Source organism: Oryzias melastigma, linkage group LG14 (genome assembly GCF_002922805.2).
Source record: "Oryzias melastigma strain HK-1 linkage group LG14, ASM292280v2, whole genome shotgun sequence".
In the NCBI taxonomy this organism is placed as follows: Eukaryota; Metazoa; Chordata; class Actinopteri; order Beloniformes; family Adrianichthyidae; genus Oryzias; species Oryzias melastigma.
In genome coordinates this window covers 3,446,377-3,461,651 of record NC_050525.1, presented here as the reverse complement: position 1 = coordinate 3,461,651, position 15,275 = coordinate 3,446,377, and the positions used below count along the sequence as shown (strand labels likewise).

At 39.0% G+C, this 15,275-nt stretch overlaps 1 protein-coding gene across 2 annotated transcripts in view; it reads left to right on the top strand.

Moving 5' to 3' along the window:
• Positions 1-15,275, top strand: part of camkk1a (calcium/calmodulin-dependent protein kinase kinase 1, alpha a) — a gene marked incomplete at its 3' end in the record, with an annotated part of 64,415 nt that extends 49,140 nt beyond the window's left edge. The window contains 11 exon segments of one of the 2 annotated variants that reach the window (XM_024265695.2): positions 737-773; positions 1,012-1,033; positions 2,439-2,527; positions 3,978-4,177; positions 5,999-6,052; positions 6,763-6,836; positions 8,283-8,370; positions 9,472-9,600; positions 11,577-11,680; positions 13,302-13,349; positions 13,697-15,275. In XM_024265695.2, the coding sequence (XP_024121463.1) occupies positions 737-773; positions 1,012-1,033; positions 2,439-2,527; positions 3,978-4,177; positions 5,999-6,052; positions 6,763-6,836; positions 8,283-8,370; positions 9,472-9,600; positions 11,577-11,680; positions 13,302-13,349; positions 13,697-13,769 (918 nt within the window). 2 annotated transcript variants of the gene reach the window in all.

Below are 15,275 nucleotides of genomic sequence, written 5' to 3'. Positions count from 1 at the left end.
TTTATTTTATTTTTGTATTCGATTACAACTTTATTTTTTTTAAAAAGCTAATCTGCAACTTTGAGAGTAATACATTTACATTTTTATCTTAGTGAAATTTTATTTTTTTCTATTTGGTTTATGAATTTTTTCTTGTAAAAATCTGATCTTTTTTCTTTAAATTTTATATATTTTTTTCTTGTAAAATTTTGACTTTTTCTTTAACTTTATGAATGTATTTTCATAAAACTTTGACTTTTTTCTTTTAATCTTATGGCTTTATTCCTATAAAAATTGTGACTTTTTTTCTATAAGATTTGACGACTTAATTCTAATAAAATTTTGAGTTTTTTTCTCATAATTTTATTACTTTTTTCTCATAGCTTTATGAGTTTATTCCCCTTTATTAGTTTTAAATTAAATTTTAATTGTGACCCTAATACTCCATCATAAGTAACAGCAATTAACAGCAAGTAAAAAAAAAAATCAATTAAAAATTTAAAACAAAAATGCTCAAGTTACCAAATAAATAAAAATAAAAATTCATTGGCCACATTTGACCCTGTGGGTTCTTCAAGGTTAAAGCTAAATTGTTCATAAATCTCAGGGATATTAAATTCCATTCTATCATTTGAGACCAACATTTGTTGTTGTCATTTGTTAGACATTTGCCGGCAACCTTAAAATAAAAATGTATATTTTATCAAAGTGATGCATCTTTTCTCCTCACATTCATCTGCGGTTGTTGAAATTGCAGGTGCTGGACGACCCATCAGACGATAACCTCCACATGGGTAAGCACTTGTTTTCTGTCATCTCTCTGTCGCTGTCAGCAAGAGTAATTTATTCAGAATGCAGAACCTCCACGCCGCCTCAGGACTCACACTTTCTGCAGAAATCCCCCCTCTTTCTGATAGTTTGTAAGGAAGATGGAAGTGTTAATGAGAAGGTTCAGCAGCGGTCACGTACAGATGTGTGAACTAATGAGTCCATGTTTGATCTCATCTGTCTCCTCTCTCCATCTCCCTGCAGTGTTTGAGCTCATGCCAAAGGGGTGAGTACAGAGCATGCCCTTTTATTTTGGAATCTCCTCATTTTGCACCTTGCCATTTGTCTTTTGCCGCCTCGGCGTCTGCGGCGTTCTCCTCCAAGCTGAACATGTTTCGGTGTTTGTCCATCACGAGCTTTAAAGCAGGCCCAATGTTCTGGTGCTTTCACAGCCTTCAGCGATGGCAGACAGCCATGTGGCGCCTCGAGCCCTGATGCTTCTGCTGCTTCTCTCCACTCCACAAAAAGAAAAAAGATTTGATTTCTCATTTGTAAATGCATAAATCTTAGCATTCGTTGTAATTTATCATAAACGTAACAGAACTGAATCAAAAGATGCTTAAATTAAATACATCTTCCAAAGCAGCTCCTTCACAGCTAATTTGGTAAGAGTTAATCCACCAAATATTTGGAAAATGGTTTCAACATCTGAGTAAAAAATTAGCTAAATCTTTGGGCAAATGTAGGTTTAGATTTAATCAGTGACTATTGATGCTGTCATTCCCTTTCAACCCTTTTCACACCTGAGTTCCATCCAGTTTTTTGATTTTCTCCTTCAGAATCTGCTGGAATTACATTGATTATGTTAACAATTAAAACATTACAGTATAATAGCTTTTTGTCACGATTGGACTGTATATTATTCTCTTATTTATTTAGTTGTTTGAGATTCAGTCCAGGATTCTATATAATTTAGTTTCACTTTGTACAGTTAAAAATACACTGAAGATCTTTTTATATAATAATTCAGGCATACGGGGGATACATTTGCATTTTCAATGATGTTCAAGGGAACTGATGTAATTTTTCAAGATGTGTTTTTACTCCTCACCTGGTTGTTATTACAAAAAAAACTAAATTAAAAGTAACAATATCATAAGCACAACAGAAAAAATAATACGGCTTGTATTGGGTCCTCAATCAAACGGTTTAAACAATCAGAATATAAAAGTAACCAGAAGCTGAGGGAAGGAGTGTCTCCTAAAGAAAATAAGGTTATCAATCATCAGGTGATAAATCTGCAGGACTTTACAGCTCTGTTGTCTGCTATAATTATTAATGCTTGATTTATAGAATCCATTAATCAATTTAAATTGATTTAAGCTTAATGATTCAATAATTGATCGATAAAAGTAGAAATTGATGCTAACGTTTAATGGGAATCCCCATAGGACGGCTAATGCTAATGCCCGGCTGACTCCGGCCTCCTCCCACTGTCCAAAAACATGCCTCATAGATTAATAGATGACTAAATTGTCCCTATAGGTGTACATGTGAGTGTGTGGTGGGCCTGCAATAGACTGATGACCTGTTCATGGATGGATGGATGAAATAAAATCATTGTATTCAATATGGAAAAAAAAGTCTAGTGAAATCTGAACGCGTTTTTCTTTCTTGGCTTGGATTTGCAGTCCGGTGATGGAAGTGCCAACCGAGCATCCCTTTTCTGAGGAGCAAGCTCGCCTTTACTTCAGAGACATCATCCTGGGAATAGAGTACTGTAAGTCGCTTCACTGCAGTTTTATTTTGGTGAAACATATGTGCATATTTCCAGATTAAAAGGCGTTCACTGGGAGTCGAGGAAAGAAATAACTGTAATAACAGTGTTTTCTTTTGATGTTTGAAGGAAGAGTGTTCTGAACCTCAGATTAGTGTATATTGTTTCTGGATCAATTTCAGTTATTCTAATGACTTTCTCATTTAGTTTGCTTGAATGTTGCCACTTGCTTTTTATATTGAATTGTTCCAGGGATTGAAACAAACTAAAAGTTTAATGTGTCCATCCAATTTTCTCTTGACTGTCCAGCATAAAGTAGGTTTCCTGAAAGAGGATTAAAAATAGTATCTTTTGTAGTCTGAATACAATTTTGACTCTGCAGGGTTATTCTTCATCAGTGCATGTTGGAGCATTATTATGGTTACATCATGTAAGTACAGAGTCCTTGAACGCCTCACGTCTCACAGCTCAGACGAGAATCCTCCACTTATCCCATCAGGACAGAGTGAAGGGTTTTGATCCAGAAGGCTGTTGAGAGATGTACTTAACTTTTGGTCCAGGTTGACCTGCAGCTCTCACTCCTCACATGGTTGTCTTACGGCTGCGGTAATGACAATCATTTCCCCAAGACATGGTTATTATTTCACTCCACTGCGTGTCATCTACTATCAAACATTTCACAGATGAATGTTTGTCTTTAAAAGGGAGATGTGAGGAAAGTGAGGAGATCATGTTGATATCATTTTTACTGAGGGTAAAAACGTGGACTTCAATACGAGTCGTGATGTGGAGACAAGTCATCCATCATTGGATTCTTATATCGGCCCTCCGACAGATGGAACTGCTGATTAAGATCTCAGGTTGAAAATGGCTGACTTCTGGCTCCAATGGAATGAAATGAATTCAGTTCCTATTATTTGTGATATGGACGCCACCATGTTGGAACCAGACAACGTCAACGTTTCTATGGCAACCAGTCTCACCAATCAGGAGTGAGCAGTGAAAGCAGTTTTGGGAGAATCTGTCCATTGAACGTTTCTGTGAGACCCCAAACTTCAGCTTCTGATTGGTCGGTTTATAACCCCGCCTTTGTCCATGAGTGGCTGGGTTCAAGCATGGAGGGGTGACTCAGCCCAGCTCTCATATGCAATCAATGGTTGAGGCTAAAGAAGAGACTAATTTGAAGATTAAAGCTATTCTTAGATTTTCATATTAAGCCATTTGTCTTTAAGCATTTAATATTAAATGTCTTCGTTTTCATGCAGCTAAATAATATTTCACCAATCTTGAAAGGTGAGGATGTAAAATAGGAAGATCTCTTTAACTGGTATTATTATTATCAATAAATTAGACCATTCATTCATTATTTCCCATGAGGTAAATATAGTTTTAGCTTCCTTTTTGCTAATTAAACACTAAATAAATTGTGTATTTTTTTTCTTTTTCCTCTCAGTGCATTATCAGAAGATCATCCACCGGGATATCAAGCCTTCTAACTTGTTACTGGGCGATGATGGTCATGTGAAGATAGCCGACTTTGGAGTCAGCAACCAGTTTGAGGGGAATGACGCGTTACTGTCCAGCACCGCCGGCACCCCTGCCTTCATGGCGCCGGAGACCCTGTCAGAGAAGCACAAGAGCTTCAGTGGAAAAGTAAGCTATCAAGATTACTTCTTTTAAAAGTATTGTTTTTAAAAGGATTTTAAAAGCCATTCGGGCACCGTACTTTCATTTTGCTAAACGGCAGATATGACGTCACCGATTTCATGAAGTCAAAATCTATTCAATATGAACATTTTACGACGTCTAGTTGTGATTCCACTGTGTTCTGAGGGTAAAAGTGCCAATGGAAGCTGTCTAGTCATCTGAGAGAACCACCTGATCTCAAAAATCCTGTTTCCAGTTCCTTCCTAAAAACCAGACAGCACTCTTGCTTTTTGAACTTTTCCATCACTGCAGTATACTTCTATATTAGTTAGTCCAAATCAGACGCATGTGGCTGTGTTGAAAAACACAAAAAATGTTTATATCAAATGACAAACTGCACTGTTGATAGAAACTACAACAATTTTATTGTATAAAAAATATATTTTTCCCTAATTATTTCTTTCATACTTTTGCAATTGTTTTTGCTTAGATCAGCGGACTGCAACTTTTAACAGTAAAAGGGTAATTCGGGCTTGTTTTCTACTGATTTAAATCTAATACGAGCCTCAAAATCTTATTTTGATACTATTGTGCATTCATTACAATGTATTTTTGATTAATAAAAAGGAATTATGCTTCTTTCCTGGCATGAATAAAAACAGAAATATAAAGAGAAACTAAAATATGAAATTATTTTTACATTTGACAGAAACTCTTATGATTTCCTTTCAAAATAAAGGACCGGATCCTTCAGTGCAGCTCTGGACAGCACAACATAATATGTGCTTTAAACTCATAAAATATCAGACTTTTTACCAAATTTTTGCTTAGTATTTAAAATCTGTGTATTCAGGAGGAAACAAAGCACAAACAAGACCTCTTCAAGTCAGCAGGGACGTAAAAACCTTTACATGGTTTATCTTTGAGGTGCACCTCAGTTATAAATTTCTAAACTTAACTAATCTAAATAAAATAATTTAGATTATTTTATTTTTCTTCACCAAAAAGCATATATGGAGAGGTAAAAGAGACACAGGGAGAAGTTCTAGTTGAACCAAAACACAAAATCAGTAGAAATTGTGACATTTCACCCAACTGTTGTTTTAATTATATGTCATTTTCAGTTTAATTTTGAAATCATTAATTTGAAGTTCGATTGAGATTTAGATGTCTTCATCCAAACACCCGGAGTGAACGAGTGTGGAGAGAGTTTATGTAGAAGCTTTTAGTAGCAACAGATCAGAAATGTCCCCAACACTTTCGATTGAATCAAATACTTGTATGGGGAACGTTTCCTTCTCTGGTGTTTTTCTGAGAAGCTGGATAGTTTGCTTTTCCTATAAAAGAGAAACCATAATAGAACATGTGATTGCAGTCAAACGCTGTGGGAGTGAGAGCCACTTAAGTGGCTCAGCCTGCTGTTTTGTCCAGCTTTCAGGAAATGTACTCAGACCTGGAGCTCCTTCTTCTGATTAGTCTGGCCTTGCAGCTCTACTTAAACCTTCCTTTTTTTTTTAATACAGCATGTAAATCAGAGGTGAAATCTGACTATCCGGTATGGTGCCGAAGCCCTGTGAGTTTCCACTCCTGAGAGTGGCCATAAAGTGAGGCAGGCTCACAAACAGCCCAACTGAGGCTCTTCTATTCCATTTGGGAAGTCACTCTTAAAGGCATCTCATCCAAGTCTGCCTGTATACAAAAAACAATCTTTATTTATTGACATCGTCATACTTCGCCCTGACAAGAGGGACTTCCTTACCTGTGTAAATGTGGGGTTTTTTTTGCCTTTAATCTGTTTTTTATGTCACTATTTGCACTCTCTCGAAGGCGCTGGATGTGTGGGCCATGGGAGTCACTCTCTACTGCTTCGTCTTTGGAAAGGCAAGTCTAAACATTTTCTGTCCTTCACTCATCCGTCAGCCTGCGGTCCACAAGTGGCAACAGTCGCCTGGTTAGGTGTTTGTTTCACACTCTCCCCTCTAGCCTGCTAACAGGACCCAGTGGCATGGCAGTGAGAACCGTCTCTGCCACCTTTTTAATTCTTGTTACATGAGCTTTGAGAAGCAATCGTCTATTTAAATGAACGATTAATGCTAATTACTGCTTTCATTTGTTACGTCTGTTTTAAAGTCCTACTCCGATCGTCGTGATCAATTTTCAAAAAGTTCTTCTTGTTATGATTGAGGTTTTTTAGCCAAAACTTAAAAAAATGCATCTGAGTTGTGGGAGAGACTGTTGACGCGGAGCAACTCCACCCCCTCTTCCCATCAACAATAATTCAGCGCTCTGTTTTCATTCTCTCCCGCTAGCTTACAGCCCCTCACACCCCCAACCTAACGTTAGCAGCACAACAAAAATAGCGAGAAATATTGGAGCTATCTAGTTTTGAGCCAGATGCCTCATCTGTTCATGATTCACAACAATTTGGAAAAAGAAATACCCATAATTTTCTTTAATATGTCCTCCATTATCAAAAAAAGCTACAATAACATGCTAAAAACACTATTTTCATTGGAGTGGGTCTTTAAAGCGGCAGTAAGAGTTGCTCCGTGTCCTTTTCTTGTGGTTTTCATTCCCTGCTCTCCCTGCAGTGTCCATTTATCGACGAGTACATACTGGCTTTGCACAATAAGATAAAGACCAAGCCTGTGGATTTCCCAGAAACGTGAGTCGAATTCATGCGGTGTTCTTTGTATTCTGCCTTTAATGTAAGAAGAGAAAAAATAAATCTGCAGTGCTTTAGCGACTGCCACTGCGTTTTCCCTCTTCATCACTCTTGCCAGTGACTTTTATCGCATCTATACTTTGCTTCAGTTCCCACAGGCTGTAGCGACGGGATCTTGAAAGGCAGTTAGTATGAGCGTACTTTAAATGTCACCCATCTGTCATTAAAAGCGTGTGAAGGCGACAGAAGTTGCACACCTATTTGCTTCTGCACCTCCCAGATCTTTCAAAGAAGACATTCAGAAAAGATCACAGGCCTTCCCAGGTAATGCAAAAAAAAAAGTAAAAAAAAACAGGCGTGTGAGTTTTTCTCCTGTTGAATAAAGTAACCAAACTTCAAAGGGTGAGAGGTTACAGAAACGTTTATTTTTTTACAATAAACGCTGTCCTCCCTCAGTACAATCATAGTTGTAAATATGCTCTCACAACCATCATTCTGAACATAATAAAAAAAGAACTGTGTTAACGATCCTCTAAATGGTAATTTGAAGTAATTGAGAACTGATTGGGCCATTGTTCATTCAGTACTGTGGATCTCAGCTGGCTGCTCTCTTCATGATGATGAGGTTCTGACCCATTTCTGCAGCTATCATGCTTCTCCTTTGTTGTTTAATCAGCACAGTTGTTCTCATTTCACCTGGGGGCTTCACAGAATCCAGGGGAGCGTTTGCATCTTCATTTCATTTAGATGAAGATTTGGTTTGCTGATAATATCACTCAAATCGAGGTTTTATTGCAGCAAATGTTTTCATTGTGAAAATGGTTTTGACCTGCAGAAATCATGATGAATCTTTAAACTCCAACTAGATGATTTGTTCAAGTTAAATTGGAAAAAAAAGCCAACAGAAAATCTACGTGTCAAAAAAACTTTTCTTTTTCACTCTTGTCATTATCAAAATTGATTTAATAAACATTTACAAGATATTTTATACCAGTATTTCTAAGACTCCTATCTCAATAGAATGTGCCAAAAAATAGCTAGCATGTTGCTAAAATACTAGCTTAACTCAGAATTTGCTAAAAAAAAAAACATAGTAGATGTCAAATCAGCCAAAAAATCTGAAGTTTCGAAAATATTAGCTTAACCCAGAATTAGCCCAAAACCTCAAAGATAGAACAAAAATAACCTTTTTAATTTAGTGCAATACGCTTCCAAATGTTTAAACGTGTAAATAAAAGACATTGCTCTTTCTGTCAATCTAATCAATCAATCACAATAAAATGATGAAAATTAAGCTAAGGTTTAAATATTGAACATAATAATAATGATAAATAGTAAAAAAGATCATTTTAGCCTTCTTGACTTCCTTAGCAAAAATCCACACACGTTCTTCAATAAAAGAAGTCACAGAATTGTGATTCTGAATCTTACTCTCCGTCTCCGCAGACCAGAGATCAGTGAAGCGCTGCGGACTCTGATCTTGCGGATGCTGGATAAGAACCCAGACACCAGAATCACCATTCCTGAGATCAAGGTAATCTGCAGAGAAAAACAACTCTCCATCCCTCCCCTCCCCGCCAGAGTCTGTGAATGCTGATGCTCTGATTTACTCTCATTGGTGCAGCAGGGTGTCTCTAACTGCAGGGCATGATCAAACCTGTTTGTCTCCGAGGTGATCAGTGCCTCTACGAGTGAGTGAATCCATTTTTAGGGCCACTCTGGGGGTTTGGGACCGGACAAATGACATCCTCCGCTCCCGTCCATGTTTCCATGACACAGTCTAATCATGTGTCACTAAGTCATTTTCACCAGAGACAGTTAATGGAAAAGAGATAATGAGGCTTCGTGGATGGCGGCTGTCATGCACAAACACTGGCGTCGTGTAAATCCTGTAAAGAAAACATTTGACCACATCAGCCTTTGACATCATGTGCAATTGTTTACAATATTTCAAACAATGCAACTTTAGAGCTAGTTCAATATAAAGCTGTTTACAAGTGGATGCTGCATTTTGGGAAGAAGAAGCAAAAAGAGAACCTGGCTGCACTCATCATCGTCCAGAACCAGGAAGCTGGAAGTACCCCTATATCGCTAAGTTTTAAAAGTAATTCTACAGATCTGGACACTTTTGGGTTAGGGATAGCTGTATAATTCCTGCTTCCTGCCGATGATATGCGGCGCCATCTTGTCCAAAATCCAGCCATTTTCTCTGTTCTTGAAGTTGTCAATCTTCCTCCCAGAAGAGGAGGAGCTATAATGATGACATCACGTCCTCTCTGATAAACAGAAAGACTAACTTGTAGCATCACAGAGTCATTACTGCCACAAGCTTCTGTTCAAGCCTGTTCATTGTTGGTTGATGTGACACAACACTTACCACAGAGGAAGAGAAGTCCCTAACTGGTAATGCATGCTTAATCATTAATCTGAAGCCTCTGAACATATCAGACATGATGTCGTACAGAAGTCAAGATTAAAAACTGCAGGCATATTTACAGCATGAATCAACACTCATCACAGAGAGTAAAGCCTCTTACGGAGAATTAAACCATGACGCTCACGGCGGCTCTCAGACCTAATGGAGTCTGAGTGAGCTTTAGTCTGTTCACTGACCCCCCCCCGACTCTGTGTTTAGATGGACCAGTGGGTGACCAGAGGAGGCACTGACCCCCTGCCCCTGGAAGAGGAGCACTGCTCTGTGGTGGAGGTGACGGAGGAGGACATCCAGAACTCTGTGAAGTTTGTTCCCAGCCTCTCTGCCGTGGTAAGAAGCACGCAGCATCCAGGTCTACAGGGATGTTTGGAAGTCTAATTTTATGTGCAGAAAATTAGTATCAAGTTTTACGGCGTGTTGGAGTCAATTATTTGGGTGAGCTTAGAATACATAAAGCTGGTGACTTGTTTCCAGTTATTTTCAGAATAAATGTCCAAAGCTTGTGTTCACAATGAATTCTATAGGCTGGAGACCCTAAACCAGACTGTTACCATTGTCCAATTTATGTCAACATTGATCCCATATTGTGAAGGGCAGTAAACAAAAACACACCGGTTAACAGATACAGTAAAATGACCATAAAATGTTCCATTTTTGTCAGGTTTTAAAAGAAAAAAAACTCTGATTATCACAAAACAAGACCCAGGTCGTCATATTAATGTCTTTGTCCAAAGTGAACGACATTCCAAACTTTTCTATAAATAAATGTCATATAGGAAGCAAAATGCATGCCATGGTTGTGATTTGATTCAAATCTACACACATACTAAGACTTAAACGAACTGTTAGGCTCCATGGTCCGTGTTTCAAGACGGGTCAGGTGAGTAGCCAACACCGCTGCAGACTCCTTGTGCTCCTCGTGTATGGCAAGCGAAAAGGATCAATAATCGCCAGGAAAAGCGGTGTAAAAAACAGATGCTCCTCATACACCGTCAGAGCGCACTGGAAACAGTGTGCCCCAATCGACAGAGGCGAGTCCTTCTATGCAGTGAAAAGACATCATGCCCTTTCCAATATGGTGTCCAACTCTGCACACTCTCATTCTTATCAGGGACTTTGCTACATGGGTGCTCTGGAATTTTGGTTATCTGGGCTGTAGAGTTGTAAAGAGGAGTGGCTGCATCTTAAAGTCTCACTCTGAGCATTGTTTGGTCTGTTGTACCAGTGGTCTTTCATTCATGAAATAACCTATTTTAGCCAAAATCTAAAACCTTCTCGTTTTTTCAGACATGGTTTCTGCAGAGCAGCAGGAGTCTATTAGAAATTTACATCTGCTCCCATTTCCCATCAGTTTTCTGTTTACACTAGGGGTGTAATGGATCACAAAACTTCTGAGTTTTTTTTGTTTTTGAGTCAAGGTTCGAATAATTTTTTGGATCAGTAAAAAGTGAAAAAAACAACAGGAATAAACAAGAAGATAAAAGCCAAAAAGTACTTTTTTGTAAAGCTTTATAACAGAAAACATGAGAAAACAAAGAACTTCAAACTAATAATATACATTCACACATCTTTGAACAGAAACAAAAATGTAAAAACATGTAGTTCTGATTACATTTACGTGTCTGGAGACTAAATCTACAAAAACAAAAAAATGCCTAATATGTCATTTTTTCCCCTTTCCCTGGTTTATACACATACAAAGACGTACATGGATCTAATCGTTTACACATTGCATCAGAATAGATCATGATTTTCCTCTGAGTGGGTCTGTAAAGGAAAAGAAATCTGTATTGATGCTAAAGGATCTCAACTGTTAATTTATCCATTTGATTAAATTTAAATAATTACCATTATTAAAAAACGAAATCCATACAAAGAATACTGAACCTTTTTGCTCCGCTTAGGTTCACATGCTGATCTTCTGACAGCTTTTAATTTTAGATTTTTTCATTGTTGAATTAAAAGCAAAATGCAAAGGCTTTAAATTGCTTATAATCAAACTGTTTTTTCTTTGTTTGTTTGTTTGTCTCTGTAAAATGAATTCTGTTTTTTTGGCGTTCACTCTGCATACCAAACACCACATTGTTTTATCTGCACTGCAGCTTTAAACTGGCATGCCCGCAGCATTTATATGCAAAGCCTCACTTATAATGTTCATAAATGATTAAACATGAATTAACTATCAGCTCGGCTGGGCTCAGCGAGGAGGTTATTCACCAGGCCCCTTTTCTGCACATGTGAAGCCCTGATGTTATCTGCGTCAGTGGACTCCAGCCTCATCTGAACTTTTGTGCTGCTGCCTGCAGATCCTGGTGAAGGCCATGCTGAGGAAGCGCTCCTTCAGTAACCCGTTTGAGAGTCCGAGCAGGAGGGAGGAGAGGTCCATGTCTGCCCCCGGCAGCCTGCTCATGTAAGCTGGCACGCTCCCGCCTGCAAAAAGCACATCATGTCCTCCTCTCTCTTATATAATTCATTTCTTGCATCACTCAGTGCTGCTGCAGATGTTGCTTTCGACCAACAGAGGTCTGCGCTTCACACCTGACTCCCCTTTCTGTCTAACAGGTTGACTTGTACTCCGTCTTGCTTCTACAGCAGCTGCTACTTAGTGTTGCCATAGCACCATAATTCATTCTCTGATTGAATGCAGCATAACTTACAGCCTTTAAAAGCGTCTGCGTGTGCCGCTCGCAGGGCGGGAAAGAGTCGTGGTGGTGCAGAGCTATGGAGACCAAACAGGGCTTCAGGCTGGCCTTGGATTACCATGAACAAAAAAAGCTTCACACAGGAAAATAACTCATCGCCTCATTCCGTCATGCAGTTTGAACTCACACAGACGAGAGGAAATCTAAGCAGAGATGGGTATCTGTTACTGTCCTGTGGGGGCCCCTGGCTCATAAAGGTGTTTGGAGCCGTATAGATTTAATTCAGGGTTTGTTGCACTAAAGGTGGAGCCTCAATACTCTCAATATTGCATTATTCTCCTCCATCAGATTTGAGCTTTCTTGGTTAGTCTGAGCTGCTTTTTCAGGTGAAAGTGTTTTCTGAGGACATGTGGTCTGTTCAAAGCAATACTGCCCCCTAATGGAAGAGAAAAGCACTGTCTCAGAGGTCTGACTGCAAGTGATAAAACACAAAAAAGACTTGACATGTCAAGTTTTACCGAGTGTGTCAATGAATTGTTGTTTCATGTTTATGCTAGAAATACGGAGCCACTCCAAGTGTGGAATTTTCTTCAAACCTTTCATGTTTTCTTATATCCCCAGGTGGAACCTGAGAACATGTTGAGGGAAAAAGACAGAATTTACCATCAAAGTGAATAAAAAAAACCACAGGAAGCTGGTTATGAATGTTTAACAGTCCAGCCTGACTGCACAGCTCAGTAGCTGCACACAGTGGTTGCTAATGATTAGAAGTGGTGAAGGAAGAGCAGCATGGCTCTTTTAAGGTCCTGCAGAGGTGAGAGGAGCACAGCAAGACTGTGAGAGGGGAGAACATTTTTAATAAAGAGCACGAGAAGAAAATGTACTAGCTGCAAACACCACAAACTCCATGAGGTTCAAGCTGAGGCTGTGATGTGTGAAGCCAGAAGCTAACAAGACAAGCGGGCTAGCAAGAAGCTCTTTTCTCGTTCAGAAAAAAATACAGTGTTTTTGTGAAGTATTTCCACCTGCATCGAGAATAAGAAAACAGGGATGGACACACAATCCACACGATTAAAAATAAAATAAAAAATAGGGAGAAAAATAATAAAGAAAAACTGATCCTGAAGAAACTTATTTTGAATTTGTGTTTAATAATAGAACACTAATAAAATATATAAGAATTTTAGCTTTTCCAATGTTTCTGCTCTTGTGAGTAAAAGCTGGAAAACGCATTTCTGATTTAATAATGGTTATTGATGTTTTAGTTCAAAAAAGCGTAATAATAGATGATCAGATCGATGTGTGCATTAGGAGGGCATGAAGCACCTCCAGCACTGTGTGTGTTTTCTTGTTCACGACTTCTCCGTCTCTTCTCCCTCTTTGCTGCAGGGACTCGTGGCCCCTCCGTCCCTCTTTAAAACTCCACCCCTCCCGCAGGTAACGCCCCCTACAGACCTCCGTGTCTGTTCCACGCCCGCCAGCTGCTGTAGCATTCATCAGTGCTCGCTTTCCTCCATCGTGGCAGGAGCAGCTTAGACGTGCTTCTGCAGCTGCACCTTTCATAAGCAAACCATTAATGCTAAAAGGACGAACCCATTTAAAAATCTGTGAACGGCATTCCAGAAAAATCTGTCGTTAAAGGATAAAACATGCTTTTGAAGGTTCAGAGACTAGCATGCGCTTAGTAGTGTGACCATCGAGGCTTCAGCCGCCGCTGCCAGTCTGGAGATGAAAAGAGCATCTGCTGTTGGGTTTATTTTTTCTTTTCCGTTTGTTTGTTTTAGAAAGAGCAGTGGAGGAGATGGACCCAGAGAGGGGGAGCTGGAGGACCTGCATGAAGACGAGCCCTTTTCTTGAGTCTTCATCCTCACCGCCGCCGTCTGCTTCACACCTCCATCGCTTGACCTCCAGTCTTCATTCTCACATTTCACCAACTCCGCTCTAGTTCAACTTCAATTTGAAAACTCATGCTTCACTCCTGCTCTCGGGGGTGGAGCTCCGAGCTTCACTTGTCCTCAGCAGCTCGACCGTCAGCTGGAAAAACCTTTAAGTTATTGTTTGGGAGAAGCTGGCAGGAAAACCCGTCTGCTTTCATCCTCATGCAAACGCTGGAAAACGAGGTTTAGACTGTCTGCATTCAGCCGGCTCACTACAGGGCTTTTCTTTGAAGTCGTGCACAGACATCTTCAGCACTTTTCTTATCGTTGTGCCATTGGAACCCAAAACTGCCTTTACAGACTTTGGACGGCAGAGCTTCTGTGGTGGGAGGAAAAAGCACACATGAAGACGACGTTGTTTCATGCTTCTTCTCCTCTAACTGTGTCATGTCCTTGCTCACAGGTGTGTTTTTATACCCACACCGAGGCAAAAAGTGGAGCATTTTAAAGTAGATCTTCAATGTTTACTGTAAACGAGATGAGAGAATGGTTGTTCTCCACACTCAACATGACTGTGAAACGTCTTATTTTAAGACACGCTAGAATGTGGAGCTCATTTGAAAGTATGAGGAGGAAGAATGATTCCCTACAGGCCCTTTATGCTAATCTCTATACCTTTATGCTAGTGGTTTTGGTTTTTTTTTTAGATTAAGAAGGTGAGAGTGAGGAGCTCACACTGCAAAAAGCGAAACATTGTATCAATTAACATTTGATTTAACATAAAAAAATATTCGTTTTTATCAAATTACATTTTTAAGTTGACTAAACCATCAATTAAAAATGTCAATTTGATGAAAACTGATCATTTTAAATGTAACAAATTACAGAGATTTTCTTCATGTTTCCCTTTTACAGTGCAGGTCAGCCATGACAGATGCTTGAGGACCATCAGGGAGGGATAAGCAGACGTGACAGGGCTCTTTTTAGCATCACGAGAAGCAGATAAAACAAAAACACATTTTACCTTTGAAACCCGCTTTGTGTTTACATGTTTGTAAGGATCCAAATCTGCTTTTAATGACAAAAGTACAAAAATACAGTAAAAATGTGATGATCTCACATTTAGTTATTTAGAAATCACTGCAAATTGTTATTATTATTATTATTATTTTTTTTTATTTTAAGTCAATTTTCCTGAATTTGTGTTGGAGCTCATCTGTTCGTAGTCATGGCAACAGCACCCTCCTGTTTTCTTAAAGTTTACACGAGAGTGAGCGTCTTTACGTTTTGGTTTTGTGCAACAATACAATTAGAAGGACAAGTTTTCTTGCAGAAATGGTTGCTTGTTTTTATGACAGTGCACAGGGTTGCTGCCATGTTTTTGTGATAAACACAGGAAGTTTGGCGTTTTGGTCTTTTTAAAGTCAAATTGCAAGCTATGCAACAAAATGCTCAAGCTTATTGTTTCCGCACACCAATTATAAAA